The following is a 16,618-nucleotide window of genomic DNA, read 5'->3' on the forward strand; positions in this document are numbered from 1 at the left end:
ATTACAGGGTGGTAAGCAAATTGATAACATTATTCTTGTAGGGGCTGGATTGAGTGAATCACTACGTCACTGACACATCCAGATTCTGCCATTATCCAGGCCTTCTGTTGGGACTTAGGGCAGACTCAAACAGGGAGAAAAGTTGTCATGAAAATCTCTGATCCTGTAGCAGACAAACCATAAAGAGAGAAGAAGCTCTAATTAGTTAGGAAACCTCCAGAACCTCAAGGTATCAAGGTGTAGTTTTCAATCTTTCATAAAAAGAGGACTATGAAACCTTTGCCAAGTATCCTCATTTTGTTATTAACCTGTATTGAGACCATCAGTTTAAGCTGAACAGTTAGGGACTGTGTTGTCCTGGATTTGACAAGAAAGGACGCAAGGCCTTGAAAGGACACGGTTCCTCCTTTTTTCCCTTGATTCCTGCAGGAGATGAGTACTGATGTCAAGTGGGGGTCAGACCTTGAATCCAAATCTTGTGAGGTCACTCCCTGATTTCTAGGATTGATTCTGGACTTTGATAATGATGGAGATGTAAATTCCTCAGGGTAAAGTGGGCTTGGCTTCAGGACCACGGCACACATCCAGGGCCACCCTTCTCCATAGTCCACTGAAATGAGCTTCCTGGAGCTGTGCAGTGAAGCCCTACGTGGCTTCAAGCTGCGGACATGCTGTCCAAGCAAGATCAGAACACCCTTAGGGACCACATTAGCATTGCCTAAAGGGCCGCTCTAAAAAGCTAATGGCTTCTATTCCTGCCCGCTCTTTATTTTATATTTGTTTTTCTTGCCCACTCTTTAATTTCTATTTAATTATTTAATATATCCTATCTGTCAACAAAAATTCAGTGAACTATCAAGTTAAAAAAGGAATAAAAGAGAATTTTATTTGAGCCAAATCAAGGATTATAACCCAGCAAGCAGATTCTCAGGAAGCTCTGAGAACTGTTCCTCTGTTAGAAGTCAGAGATGGTCATATAGTCATATAGATAGAAGTCAGATAGTCACAGGGATAGAAGTCAGATAATCATACACATTGTCGGGAGAAAGGATAACACATCACAATGACACACTGATGCTTTACATAAAATTCACTAAGGGTGAGAAGAAAGTGAAAGTGTTAGTTGTTCAGTTGTGTCTGACTCTTTGAGACCCCATGGACTGTAGCCCCCTACCAGGCTCCTCTGGCCGTGGAATTCTCCAGGCAAGAATACGGGAGTGGGTTGCCATGCCCTTCTCCAGAGGATCTTCCTGAGCCAAGGACTGAACCCAGGTCTCCTGCATTGCAGGCAGATCCTTTACATCTGAGCCACCCGGGAAGCCCCATCATCCAGATGAACCCCAAGTCACCCTGACCCCCTACAGAGCTGGGAAAGAACACTGTTCTTTTAAGAAGTTGCATGGCTAGTGTCGGAATTTTAAAAAGTTATCTTTTCAGTTGAGCAGGCGATCTTGTCTTTAAGGAGCTCTGGTTAATGTGTCAGGTAGGTGCACACTGCAGAGCTGGGAGGGAGGGACGCCCAAATGAGCACAGAGAGAATTTCATAGTTAATTTTTTCTTGACCAGCTTTAAAAGATTAACTTCTTTTCATTATATCAAATATTGACTTGGCTGTTATTTGGGATTAATACATGTGCTTTACAGATGAGTGAGTTTGGGCCAAGTTTGAACTCACTTGTTCCCTTGTTTTTGGATTCAGATTAACGGATGTCAACCTGGGGAAGTTGGTCCGAGGAGATGCCCATGAGTGTTTTATTTCACCTGTGGCCAGAGCTGTAATCGAACTTCTTGAAAAGTCAGGTATAATGCTCCTTCAGAAATGTTGCTGTTCTGAACATTTCTGTTTCTGGAAGATTCTTATTGAAACACTGAGGTGATATTCAGTATCAGATTTTTTTGTTTCTCGTCAGATACATATGACTATGGCAGATTTTCTAATAAGAGTATTATAATTTTAAAGAGAAATTGGTAAAGGTAAATGATTAACCTTGTTAAACATTAAATAACACATTAACACATTACGTGTTAAACATTTTCTCAGTGTCTCTCATGAAACTCTCAAAATAACCACCATGAAAGACGTTTCAAGTTTCAACTCCTCAAATCTGTCAGTGTGTAGACCTAGATAAGATTTATATTTAAGGCTTAACTGACTGTTAGATATATAGTTTAAATGACTGTTAGATATAGTTTAGGGTATAGAAACCTGGATTAGGATTTATCAGTGAACAGTATCACTTTCGTATCAGTATTTAATTTCCATCTTTCTCTCCTTTCATGTCAGTGACATAGAAATGAATAATATCTTAGTTATCACATTTAACAAGTAAATTATTACTGAGTCTCTCCTATATTTAAGGACTTTATAACTGAATACATAAAAATTTAATAAACTTAATTTTTCTTTGCACTGGCTTGAGTAAAAAAGAGACCAGTGTCCCTCCCCTATACCCAAACGTGCAATGAGTAAACAAAACTTCTAAAATGTATACCAAAGCTTTGTTAGAAGACTAACTTTCAAGATACGCCTTTAGGACAGTAGTCATTAACCTCAAATCTCTGAGATAATCCGAATAGACAGTGTCTTTCCATCATATGAATAATTAGGATGATGATTCTGCATCACCCCACCATAAAATTTGCACAGAAAGAATAAATTACAGCTTATAGTCATTGTAAGTCTGGTGCCCAGAGGGCCAAGTTTTAAAAGGCTATTTTTTTGCAGCCAATTAAGCTGACGGTGCTATTTTCGCTGGGGAGTGCTGGTGTGCAGTGGCTGCAAACAGCAGGCTCCTGGGTAGTATATGAAGCCTGTTGCCCTCATGGGTTGCCCTAAGGGACCTTGAAGTGAAAGTGTCAGTCACTCAGTCGTGTCTGATTCTTCGTGACCCCGTGGATTGTAGCCTGCTGGGCTCCTCTGTCCATAGAATTCTCCAGGCAAGAATACTGGAGTGAGTTGCCATTTGAAGACAGCCCTTTCCAGGGGACATTCATGTCTGGCATGCTGTCTGCAGTCTAGGCTCCAGACAGGTGTGCATCGTACCTTTGGAAAGCGCCAGGGCACAATGGCCAGAGTCCACATTGGCCAGGTCATAATGTCCATCTGCACCAAGGTGCAGAACACGGAGCAGGTGAAGTTCAAGTTTTCTGGCTGCTGGAAGATCCACAGAAGTGGGGATTTACTAAGTTTAATGTGGATGAAATTGAAAACTTGGTGGCGGAAAAGCAGGTTGTCCCAGAGAGCTGTGGGGTTGAACACGTCCCTAATCCCAGCCCCCTGGACAAATGGTGGGCCCAGCGCTCCTGAGAGCCCAGACACTGTCCCCTCCTTAACACCCCCCAGTAAATCCTACCTTAAAGGCTTTTCCCCCCTTGCATTAAACCTGTATAGGAAAAAAACATTGATGTTTTGATTATAATACTGAATTTTCATTTGGTGGATAGGTGTCAGCTTAGATGGAAAGAAGATCTTGGTAATAGGAGCCCATGGGTCTTTGGAAGCCACCCTACAATGTCTGTTCCAGAGAAAAGGGTCCATGACAATGAGCTCCCAGTGGAAAACACCTCAGCTTCAAGGCAAGGTAAGCATCTTTCATGTTGGAAACATATCCTCAAATGCTTATACTAGAATAGGAGGACTGGAAATGCACAGACCAAGCGTTAAGAGATTACAGAAAGAACAGCAGAAAAATCTCAAAGGATGAAAACAAAGAACAGAGATTTCTATTGCAAAGCCAAAATCAGTTCTTGGAAAAGTCTAGTAATATAGACACATCACTAGCCAAAATGATCGAGAGGAAAAGAGAACACCAGCAATGCTAGGAATGAACAAGGATACATAAACACAGAAGCAAAAACTATTTTTTTAAAAAGGTGAGTATGAGCAACTTTGGCTGATAAATCTGAAAACTTGTAAAAATGGATTCACATAAAATTGAATAGTATATAACGTTGAAGACATTGAATCAGTCTGCTGCTGCTGCTAAGTCGCTTCAGTCGTGTCCAACTCTGTGCAACCCCATAGATGGCAGCCCACCAGGCTCCCCCGTCCCTGGGATTTTCCAGGCAAGAGTACTGGAGTGGGGTGCCATTGCCTTCTCCAGAATCAGTCTAGCAGACAAAAATCAGACAAGCAGACAAAAAGACAGTAGTTTTATAAGTGAGCTACCTCAGTCAAAAAAGATAGGAGAAGACAGAACATTTTATAACTCATGAGTTCCCAATGCAGACAGTGACAAGATGCTAATGGACAATTATAGGCCAATTTCACCTGTGAACATAGATGAAGTTACCATTAGCAAAATAGAAAATAAAATCCAGGTTGAGGTTATCATGAGATTGTAAAGAGGGTTAATATTGATCAAAATGTATTAATGTAATTCATTACATTATCAGATTAAAATCTATACTTTCACCGTAGTAGATACGTTAGATAACGTAGAAAAGTTATCTTTTCTACGTAGATAGTAGAAAAGTTAGTAGATAAATTCTAGCATTCATTATGAGATTTTTCTAAAAAGTCATCTTAGACTAGGAATTTAAAGAAATTCCTTAATCAAATAAAATGTCTATAAAAACAGAGTGAAAATATCATATAACAGTGAAATATGAAAACCCTTTTGGGGGGACTGCGCTACACAGCGTCTTATTAATAGTTCTTAGTTCTCTGACCAGAGATCAAAACCAGCAGTGGAAGCACCAAGTCCTAACAACTGAACCACCAGAGAATTCCCTAGAAACACTTTTTAATTAGGAAAGACAAAGGTGTCTGTTATCAGTATTCCTAACTGGCATTGTGCGGGAATTCCCAGACAATGTAGTAATATGAAAAAACAAAATGATGATGGGAAAGGAAAACACAAAATGTCATCAATCCTGAGTAATAAACTTATGTAAAAAGTACAGAAGACTCTATCAAGATATCAGAATTACTTCACACACACAAAAAGCACAGATATCAGAATTACTAAGAGTTCATCTGGCTTCTTGGATGTAAGATCGACAGGCAAAAGCTAATTGCATTTCTAAACACCACCACCCACAGTTATAAAATTAATTTTTAAAGACTACAACATATGATAACAATGAGAATATAAGGTACCTAGGAATATATTTAGAGAAGGCAGTGGCACCCCACTCCAGTACTCTTGCATGGAAAATCCCATGGACGGAGGAGCCTGCTGGGCTGCAGTCCATGGGGTCGCTACAAGTCAGACACGACTGAGCAACTTCCCTTTCACTCTTCACTTTCATGCACTGGAGAAGGAAATGGCAACCCACTCCAGTGTTCTTGCCTGGAGAATCCCAGGGACGGGGGAGCCTGGTGGGCTGCCGTCTCTGGGGTCGCACAGAGTCAGACATGACTGAAGCAACTTAGCAGCAGCAGAAATATATTTAACAAAGGTTATTTCTGACCTTTTGAAAGAAATTGTATAATTTTTATAAATGCCATTAAGAAGACCCAGTTAAAAGCAGAGATACCATTTCATGGATTAGAAGACTCACTCTCTTAAGGATATTGATACTGATTCTCTCCCAAATTAATCTCTACATTTGAATCAAAATCCTGACATAATATTATTGTGTAGAATTTGCCAAATTGATTCTAAAATTTACATGGGAGATCAGGACAAAAACAAGACAATTTTGAAGAAGCATAGAGCTATAAATATCAATAAAGAATTTTAAAAAATTATTCACTGGAGTAAGGCAAGTTGCAGAAGGATGTATTTCATCTAACCCCATTTGTATAAGATTTAAAGTCAATGCAGAAGGATGTGTTTCGTCTAACCCCATTTGTATAAGATTTAAAGTCAATACCTTTTTAGAGCTGCATACATATAAAGGAAAAGAATAAGGAAATGAGCAGAAACTGAACCAATTCAGGAAAACCATGATGGGACAAACATGTGGATGTAGATGGAGAAGACACTAGGGGACCTTCGCTTGTGTTGGTCATACCTTTTCTTAAACCGGGTAATGGGCAGGGTGTCCAGGTGAATTGTAATTCTTTTACAATTTACTGTCTGAAATAGTTTCATAAAGTTTTTAATTTCAAAAACTGACTGAATTCCACAAATGTCAAGGGAAGTGAATTTACATTAAAAGTGCATTAAGCACAATAAATTACCAAAATCTGAAAATACATGTTCCTCACTTTGCCATGTGAGGATGGAGACTAGCAAGTTGTAGTCCTGTCCTGGGGACCAAGGCATCTGGACTGAGAGCTGTAATGTTTGAATGGCAAGTGGATCTGATATACCTTGTTCTTTCTTGTTTGAAAACAGTCCGGGAACATGATCTTGCAATTACTATGTGATTTTTCAGTGGTCGCCACATGGTGGCAGGCTATTCAAGAAAATGCAGGGACAGTGTTTTGTACTTTAAAAGCCCAGAATTTTGGGTTGGGACGCTTAGTGGAAGAGGACAGTAAACTTGCCCTGAACTGAACAGCTGTGACGAAAAAGAGAAAAATGCCTTCATTGGCAATTCAGTGTTTTCACAGCTGTCACAGATAGTTTTGCTAGTTGTATCTGTATTTTGGAAAAACAAAGATATCTTTCAAAGTACTTTTTTATTATGGAAATAAATCACCTTTACTATTTGGATAAAGCTCATTCTAACTTTGAGAACCATGATTGGCTTTACTCTCTTGAGAATCTAGAAATTGGGTAACATTCTGATTTTCCTGTATCTATGGAGGTTCTCTTTAAAAGCTGACATTGCACACCCTTTTTTTTTTTCTTAAGTCCTTGGTACTTATAGCAGTACCACTGTGAATCTTAGAGACTGGCAACTTTCATTGCTTTTATTGTTTCGACTTTAGAGCCAAAAATATGGCAAGAAAGATTCCAGGCTTTTCATTGTTTTTGTTTAGTCGGTAAGTCTTGTCTGACTCTTTGCGACCCCATGTACTATAGCAAGCCAGGCTTCCCTATATCACGGAGCTTGCTCAAACTCATATCCGCTGAGTCGGTGATGCCATCCAACTGTCTCATCCTCTGTCACCCTCTTCTTTTGCCCTTAATTGTTCCCAGCATCAGAGTCTTTTCTAGTGCGTCATTTCTTCTTATCAGGTGGCCAAAGTATTGGAGCTTCAGCTTCAGCATCAGTCCTTCCAATGAATATTAAGGGTTGATGTCCTTTAGGATGGACTGGTTCTATCTCCTTGCAGTCCAAGGGACTCTCAAGAGTCTTCTCCAACACCACAGTTCAACACATTCTTTGGTGCTCAGCCTTCTTTATGGTCCAACTGTCATAGCCATATATGACTACTGGAAAAATCGTAACTTTAACTATACAGACCTTTGTTGACAAAGTAATGTCTCTGCTTTTTAATACTCTGAGTTTATCATAGCTTTTATTCTAAGGAGCAAGCGTCTTTTATTTTCATGGGTGCAGTTAACCGTCCGTGATGCCTTTGGAGCCAAGAAAATAAACTCTGCCACTGTTTCCACTTTTTCCCTTTCTATATGCCATGAAGTGATGTGATTGGAGAAGGCAATGGCAACCCACTCCAGTACTCTTGCCTGGAAAATCCCATGGACAGAGGAGCCTGGTAGGCTGCAGTCCATGGGCTCGCTAAGAGTCAGGCACAACTGAGCAACTTCACTTTCACTTTTCACTTTCCTGCATTGGAGAAGGAAATGGCAACCCACTCCAGTGTTCTTGCCTGGAGAATCCCAGGGACGGGGGAGCCTGGTGGGCTGCCGTCTCTGGGGTCGCACAGAGTCGGACACGACTGAAGCGACTTAGCAGCAGCAGCAGCAGAAGATGTGATTGGATGCCATGATCTTAGGTTTTTGAACACTGAGTTCTCAGCTAGCTTTTTCACTCTCGTCAAGAGGCTCTTTAGTTCCTCTTCACTTTCTACCATTAGGGTGGTATCATCTGCATATCTGAGATTGTTATTTCTCCTGGCTGTCTTGATTCCAGCTTGTGATTCATCCAGCCCGGCATTTTGCATGATGTACTGTGCATAGACATTAAATAAGCAGGGTGACAATACACAGCCTCGATGTATTCTGTTCACAGTTTTGAACCAGTCCGTTGTTCCACGTCTGCTTCTAACCGTTGCTTTTTGACCTGCATATAGGTTTCTCAGGAGGCAGGTAAGTGGTCTGGTATTCCCATCTTTTGAGGAATTTTCCACAGTTAGTTGTGATCCACACAGTCAAAGGCTTTAGCATAGTCAGTGAAGCAGAAATAGAGGTTTTGCTGGCATTGTCTTGCTTTTTCTGTGATCCAGTGGACGTTGGCAGTTTGATCTCACAGAGTCGGACACGACTGAAGTGACTTAGCAGCAGCAGCAGCAAAGCTTCCTCTGACTTTTCTGAATCCAGCTTCTACATCTAGTAGTTCTCGGTTCATGTGCTGCTGAAGCCTAGCTTGAAGGATTTTGAGCGTTACCTTGCTAGCATGTGAAATGAGCCCAGTTGCATTGTAGTTTGAACATTCTTTGGCATTGCCTTTCTTTGGGATTGGAATGAAAACTGACGTTTTCCAGTCCTGTGACCACTGCTGAGCTTTCCCATAATTGTCCTTAAACTTTGTTTGACCCCCTGTACACGGTCCACTTACACACAGCAGGCTCCCCTCCCACCGCGGAATAACGGCTGTTTCTTTCCTTTTTTTGTGCTAGCAGCTAGTGCTGCACTTGTCACTCGCCTCCTGCTAGTACACCTCCATGCTTCTGTCTGACATCTAACTTTTCACTATTCCTATATTTTGGACTCCCCTGGTGGCTCAGATAGCAAAGAATCCACCTGCAATGAGGGAGACCTGGGTTCCATCCCTAGGTTGGGAGGATCCCCTGGAAAAGGGAATGGCTACCCACTCCAGTATTCTGGCCTGGAGGATTCTGTGGACAGAGGAGCCTGGCAGGCTACAGTCCACGGGGTAGTAAAGAGTCAGACACAACTGAGCGACTTTTATTTTACTTCATTCCTTTATTTTATTTCTAAAACACAGACCATTGCTGGGCCTGGTTTCAGAGGGTCATTGGGTCCTCTGCAGAGCATAGTGATAGCAACTGAAAATGGTGCAAAGGATATCCAAACACAGATTAGTGCTGGGAGACCTGAATGGGGCAGGTGACTGAAAGTATACATTTTACAGTAGATTGGTATTTGTTTTCTAATGCCATCAACAATGTATTTTAAGATTATAATGCATTGTAAGTACATTTTAAGATGATGGCCCATTTAACTTCTCATTATGAACAGTGACAAGTATCAGGGGGAGAAAAGAACAAGCAAAGGAGTATAGCTGTGAGGTCACACGATATTATCTTTGAAAAGTGATTCTTTCCTGCCTGTTTGCACCTGACGTGGGACAGGACGCCCTGTTGGCCATCTGGTGGGGCATTTCAAGAACCAGAGGGGTGAGGGTTTTAGGGATAAGGTGGTGACTGTAACACTGGAGCCCTGTATACCACCTCTGAAACTACATGTAGCCTTCCAAATTTGGGATGACCTCGAAGCTGCTACTGCTGCAACCAGTAGGAACTGTCTTTGGAACGCTTGGGATGACATTTGTGTTCTCGGGAAGCAATACAACAGGCTTTGGTGCAAACAGCTCTGGATTCAAGACTTCGTTGTTGTTTAACTTCTCTGAGCCTGTCTCCTCATGTGTGGAACAGGGATCTTAATACTCCCGTCCTCTTGAGGCTGCTGTGAGAATTCAGTGATGCTGTTGGTTTGCTTAGCGCAGGACTTGGCACCTGTTAACATCCCCAGTAATAGCTTGGCTGCGGCAGATGGTGAGTCAGGAAGGACACTGGCAAGTTTCACCATACAGATGTGCAGTTGATCCTTGATGTGGAAATGGAAAGGCCAGTGGGTCAATCGCTTGTAAGGAGGTAATAAAATGTAGGACCTGGGTTCCTTATTTGAAGCCTAGCACACATGTTTCCAATGTATGGCTGGGTATAAGGAGAGAGTCAGTCTGTCTGTGAGGTTTCCCAACAATACGTGGAGGCTGAGGAAACCAAATCAAAAACAAAACTAAGAGAAAGTGTGCCCGAGAGAGTGTGTCCAGCTTTGGCCAGTCCAGGCCCGCCCTCTGGTCCTCAACTCTGTGGCTATGGACCTTTTCCTTCGCTGATGCATGTGTCCCCTCAGAAGCCACTTCACATCAGGTCACGTCTCCTGGGAATTCCTGGTTTACCAATCACTCTTTCTAGGAATAGTATTCCTTCCTGCGATTTTGAGGGATTTTTACATCAAGTTAGTTAAATAGAAATGGATTTCATCTCTGTCAACAACCTAACAATCTAAGGATAGTCTTTGAATATTGTTGTTGTTCAGTCTCTCAGTCGTGTCTGACTCTACAACCCCATGGACTGCAGCACACCAGGCTTCCCTACCCTTCACATCTCCTAGTTTGCTCAAACTCATGTCCATTGAATCAGTGATGCCATCCAACCATCTCATCCCCTGTTGTTCCCTTCTCCTCTTGCCCTCCATCTTTCCCAGCATCAGGGTCTTTTTCAGTGAATCAGCTCTTCGCATCAGGTGGCCAGAGTATTGGAACTTCAGTTTCAGCATCAGTCATTCCAGTGAATATTCAGGGTTGATTTCCTTTAAGATGGATGGGTTTGATCTCCTCGCTTTGCATACTGATTACATATAAAATGTTTGTGGACCCAGAATGTGAGGGATTGAGATTTGCCTTTTTAGAGCATTACACAAAACAGAGTGGACTTCTGTATTTGGAAGCTATAGTTTATGCCTTTCTGAGTGTATCATTGACAATTAAGAATAAGTTTTCTGCTTCGTTCTGGAGCATCACTCTTGGGCTTTGAGATGCATTCTGCATTTACATGGTGGGAGGAGAGGAATGTCTGGGCATTGGTCCAGATTAGCCACACTCTACAGAGCATCAGCTGTTGGTAAGCTAAAGCATTGGGTGTGAAATTTTTGGTTTGAGCTAAGGAGTTGCCCTCCTTCCTGCACCCAGATGCAGGCCCTTTACTCAGCTCCTCAGGACCCTGGAGTGGAATGACACCCTGATGTAGGAGGGGACAGCCATCTGCCCCGTGAGAATTGGCCTACATTTAGAGATGTCCTCTTTCTCACCCCATCATCTCACCCTGATGCCAGAAGGAAATGTTCTGTATTGAGTATTTGTGAGGCAGAGTGGTTCCTCTCTCCAGGATAGGGAGGCTGGTGCCCTACACACACACACACACACACACACACACACACACACACACACACACACACACACACACACACACACACCACACACACACACACACACACACACACACCACACACACACACACACACACACACACACACACACACACACACACACCACCCCCCCCCCCCCCCATACGCTCCACTGGCTGAAAAGCCTCTTTTGACACAGCTGGAGGAGGATGGCAAAACGGCCTCCAGCTGCAATGAATCGGGTCAGTCCCAGCTGTGTGCATAAGAAATAACCCAGAAAGAAGAGAGCCGTTTTACTTTGTTTTTCTCAGAGGATCTTGTTTCTCCTTCTGAGCACAGAGATTGTCAAAACTAGCACTAACAGTAAAGGAAAAGACATAGGTCTTTCACACTTGAAGGATCAAAGTAGGCCAAGCTTTTTGAGCTAAAGTTACATTATCAGAATCATTTTCCACTTTGAATTCAGTACATTGCATGCCTTACAAAAGGCTTTAAAAAGTGAATTTGGAAATTCTAAATATATGTGTATTATACATAGGAGAGCTTGTAAAAATACTCTTTTCCCAAGATTGGTGGGGAAATGTTAGCTTTTAAACTGGACTAGATTAGCGATTTACATGAGTGCTTTTTCTTTTTTCTATACTTTTTTTTTAATACAACTTTTAATACATTTGTCTTAAACCACGTAGGAAATTACAACTGTAGTTTCAAACCAAAAATACAAGAATACTGACTTTTGTGGAAATCTGTATTTCCTCACACAGCTCGGAGTTAACTAACTAGTGTCTTTCCACTTCTTGTAGAGCAGGTCTAAAGGCAATGAACTCCTTCTGTTTTTAATATACAAATGTATTAAATTTTCCCTCTTTTTTTGGCTACGCTGCATGGCATGTGGGATCTTAATTCCCCAACTGGAAATGGAACCCCTGCTCCCTGTGGTGGACTTGGAACCACTGGATCACCCTAACCCCTCTTTTTTTTTTTTGAAGTTCAGGTTTGCTGGATATAGAATTCTCAGTTGACAGATCTTTTTTTCTTCCAGCACTTTAAACCAGTAACATATGGTAATGGCAGCAAGGACATGGAATAATTTTGAGTTAGGGGTTACAGGGAACCAGGATTGTCCTTCACTCGAGTTACCTTGTTGATTCTGCAGCCGTCCTATGAGGCTGGACTCTCACTCTTCCCATATCACAGATAGGAAACCGAGGCTCAGAGAAGCAGAGAGACTGAGCAAATATATATATATAATTTTAAATCATTAGCGGTGGCAGTATAATTTTTAGCCATTATCTCGTGTCAGCTCTTATTCCAGATAGTCCCAAAACCCAATCTTTAAAAGGACCTTCCAAGTTTAATGTTTATTTAAATACCCCACAGCATAAGGGAACTTCATTTCCCAACCAGCAATCAGACCTGTGTGCCCTCTGCTTTGGAAGTATAGAGTCTTAACCACTGGACCACCAGAGAAATTTCCTAATGTCTGATAATCTGTGAAACCCCAAAGTATCCAACAGCTTGGGCTGGGCAACATCAGAGGGACCAAGGTCCAAGACATTTGACTTGGGTTAGGTTCAACATTTTTTTATCCCCACTCTTACTAATCCCACAGATAGCTTCCTAAGAAAAAGAAGCCATTTCTTCCCTGAGCTTTAAGCTTGTCACCACCCTTGCAGGCTCGCTCTCCAGGAGGGATGTGTCTACCCTTTCGAGAGGGGAGGGTGGGGGCCACCCTGGTCAGGTGTATGGATTCACACTCCAGCCTTATTGATGTGAGTCCCTCCCCTGACTCTAGCCCTGTGTAATGGGTGAGTGGAGGAGATACCACTGACCCCAGGGTGGCACAGATCTTGTGCCAAGTAAATACTGAGGCTATTGAGTAACGTGTGATGAAGTGACCTAGATAATGTAGGCCCCTGAATTTCTGTGTTCACTATTAATGGATTGAAAAACACCTTTGGATGTCAGCTCCCTTTCTTCTCACTCTTGCTTCTGTCTGATCATTGCGTTACTTATTAACACCAGAGAAGACAGTGAATAGAACTTTTGAAAAGCCCCCAAATTAGGCCATTTATATTTAGCAGTGTTGAGAAAAGGATCAGTGGGAGAATCTATTGAAACTTGGCATAAGATCCGGAGGGGGCATATAAAGTCTCAGATGGTTCAAGGCATGTGTTGCATAAAAGGACAAGGGCTCCAGGCTGTGTCTCTGCAGGGAACAGGCCAGTGGCATCACCTCCTGTCTGCCTGTGGATCATCCTTGCTTGCCTGTCCACACCATCAGCAGAGCCTGGCTCCATCTTTCACTCTTCCAGCATAAATGCTTCCTAAGGGTGTAGAATTAGAATACTCCAATGGGTAGGTCTTTGCATAGTCTATGAGTCTTGCCAAGTGGCCCTAGTGGTAAAGAACCCTCCTGCCAGTGCAGGAGATTTAAGAGACTTGGGTTCTTTCCCTGGGTTGGGAAGATCCCCTGGAGGAGGACATGGCAACCCACTCCAGTATTCTTGCCTGGAGAATCCCATGGACAGAGGAGCCCCAAGGGCCACAGTCCATAGAGTTGCAGAGTCAGACATAACTGAAGCGACTTAGCACACACGCACGCAGTTAGTCTGTAATGATAGAACACCTTATGTTTGTGTACAGATTTCATTTTTCAAAGCCTTTTCATGTATTTTCTTATTAGCATTACACCCTGAAAATAAGGTGTTTTGTGCAGTGCCTTGACCCTGGTCATCGATGACAAGAGCACAGCCTGAACTTGAATCCAGGTCTTGAAACCACCGCCCCCCCGCCCCGTTGGCTCTTCCCTCTGCACCTCAGTTCCTCTCTAAGTGCAGTTTCTTCACTTCTCAGAGGAGGCAGCTGAGGCCAGAGAGTTACTCCAGGGAAGTGGCATGCAGGAATCTGTTAATGTGCATCCCAAGGTTCAGAATCAGAAAGCGCAAGTGTGGCAGGAAATGCAGTGCTGAATTACCCACTGTCAGTTCGCATTAACAACGCAGAAGAAGCATAGATCACAAGGCTCTTCTGCCTCTGAAGCGAGGCTCACTTCCTGTGGATCTGGGAACCATAACTTGAGCTCTTACACATTTTTGTGCTATATGCTTCTGTGTCTCTATCATATCAGATTATCTCTCATCACAAATACACACACACAGGTGTGAGCACACGCTCTCTCTTTCTCAGCCTTTTTTGTGTCCCAGATGAGAGAAAAGACAGTTAATCCCTCTTCGAGTTTACTTGATTCTCACATAAATTACGATGGATGATAAAAGGAAAACGCAACCTCAAATCCAGTAATGGACATACTTTGACATTCATCCAGAAAAATTCCCTTTCTCACACCTAGGAAGAAATAAAACTAAAAAGTAAGGCTGAGGAATAAGGCTTTTTAGTTTTATTTCTTCCTAGGGTATGAGAAAGGGAATTTTTCTGGATGAATCCTTCAAAAAGTATGTCCATTACTGGATTTGAGGTTGCGTTTTCCTTTTACCATCCATCGTAATTTATGTGAGAATCAAGTAAACTCGAAGAGGGATTAACTGTCTTTTCTATCATTTGGGACACAACTGACTGTCTTTGATACTCTCTTCTCATATGTTGAACAGTAAGTATGTTAAATGATAAGGTAAGACATGAATTTTTGAGAAAAAGGAAGGTTATTTATTAACCCTTTGGGGTTTGACCCAAGGGTCGGGAAGATCCCCTGGAGGAGGAAATGGCAACCCACTACAGTGTTCTTGCCAGGGAAATCCCACGGACAGATGGACAGAGGAGCCTGGCAGGCTACAGTCCCTGGGGTTGCAAAGGGTCGGACATGACTGAGCCCTCAAGCACACCACTGCTCACTGGCTCAGTGAAATCTCCATAGGGAGGGAACACACTGGACTCAGAGGGCAGATTTTGCCCAAGCATGGTTGCCTATGCCCACTTCTATAATAAAGTCACTGAAGGGTTCCTAATGGCTTTTGGCTTGCTTAGCCATTGGATATCATTTGGAACTGGTTGACAACACCCTTTCCCCTGAGGCTGCTTGAGACAACCCAGTGCTCCTCCCCTGACTCCTGGGTCAGGAAGACCAGACATGGCCAGAGTCATGTCATTTCTTCCTCTTCCTTTGTCATTTAAGATGAGTTCTGAGGGATGCCTTAGACACCTTTTTCTTCCCGTTCTTTCCCTCGGAGATCTTATCCAAGCCTCAGCGTTTAACTACATCTCTGATGCTGGTGAATCCTACCCTGCTTCCCCATCCTCCGTTCCTTTCTTGGTTCCAGGCATCCAGCTTCCTACAGAGGTGTCCTCTGCCTGCTGCCTGTACCATGCTTTCCCTCTCAGCTCCCCCAGCCCTTCTCAATCCAGCCTCCAGCATCATCGTCCTAAAACACAGTGGATGCAGCAGGGGCAGCCAGGGTAGCCCAGCCTGACAGCTGCTTATCTGTTGTCAAGAAAAGGCCAGCAAATTCAAGAATTCGGCCTTTATTGAAAGAAAGTGACTTTTTATAAAAAGGAAAAACACCTCACTCTCGTTAGGACTTTGCCGTGAGACAGCCATGGGGCCTCCAGGCTGTCATCACAGAGCACTGTGAAGGCTCTTGTGCAGAACATGATGTGATCTATAAAGCCTCTCAACCAGCTCGCACTAACCTCAGTGTCCCAGTTCATTGAAAGTGAAAGAACAAGGGCCAGATCACCTCCCACCCTCCCTCCCTGGGACCCCTTGCTCCCTGGGGACCCCACCCTGTGCTTAACTGTGACAGCTGCCAGGCCGTTGCATGCGGCCTGCCAGATGTTAAACATTCGCCGGTTTTTTAAGTATTTTACCAACTGTATGGTCAAAATACATAGAAATAGAGTGTTTCTTTTCCGTAGTTCAGTGGTTTGTCCTGTCCCTTCATCAGGAAGATCCTAGCTCTCAAATCTTGTAGTCTTGGATCTTTATTTTCTGATGCTCAGCAACCTCAGTGTCTGCCCCAAGTGGAGTACCCAAGTGGAGACGGCAGGTGAATGAGTCCATTCACTGAAGAATTCTGGGTCTCTTTCATTCTCTCCAGTCAGTGTAAATTCAGAAGCATGTCGTTGGCTGGAGAGAGCACCAGCTGATTTTTTCAAAAGTGATGTTCTTAATTTTGAACTTTGTTTTCAGAACTCTGTCCATAACATTTGAAGGATGTAGAAGCAGGTTTGTTAGGTCTCAGGTAGTTCAATCATGATTCTTCTTTTAAAACCTATCCCAGCTTTCTGTATGCATACAAACCCCATACCTGAGGTTCATATATGCCCTTATAAAATCGTTGATAGCAGAAGATAAACTCCTCTCTTCTGGCCAGGAATGTGCGGCTGTCTTTCCCGTAGTTTCCATTTTAAAAATGCATTTCCTTTGCTAAGTACAAAACTATGATGTTCCTTATAACATTGGAGAAGGAAATGGCAACCCACTCCAG

At 42.8% G+C, this 16,618-nt stretch overlaps 1 protein-coding gene and 1 non-coding gene across 2 annotated transcripts in view; both read left to right on the forward strand.

Annotated features, from left to right (window-relative positions):
* The window catches only part of MTHFD1L (methylenetetrahydrofolate dehydrogenase (NADP+ dependent) 1 like), a 181,649-nt gene that overhangs the window by 11,269 nt on the left and 153,762 nt on the right, over positions 1-16,618 (forward strand). The window contains exons 6-7 of the mRNA XM_086318320.1: positions 1,700-1,800; positions 3,445-3,581. Coding sequence (XP_086174446.1) covers positions 1,700-1,800; positions 3,445-3,581 — 238 coding nt within the window. The remainder of the gene's footprint in view (positions 1-1,699; positions 1,801-3,444; positions 3,582-16,618) is intronic.
* Positions 2,720-2,854, forward strand: LOC147366337 (small nucleolar RNA SNORA70). The gene has a single exon (XR_015133501.1). It is a non-coding gene; the product is annotated as a small nucleolar RNA SNORA70 (small nucleolar RNA).

Source organism: Bos grunniens, chromosome 9 (assembly GCF_055505025.1).
Source record: "Bos grunniens cultivar Pamir isolate PY7600 chromosome 9, Bosgru_T2T1.0, whole genome shotgun sequence".
NCBI lineage: Eukaryota > Metazoa > Chordata > Mammalia > Artiodactyla > Bovidae > Bos > Bos grunniens.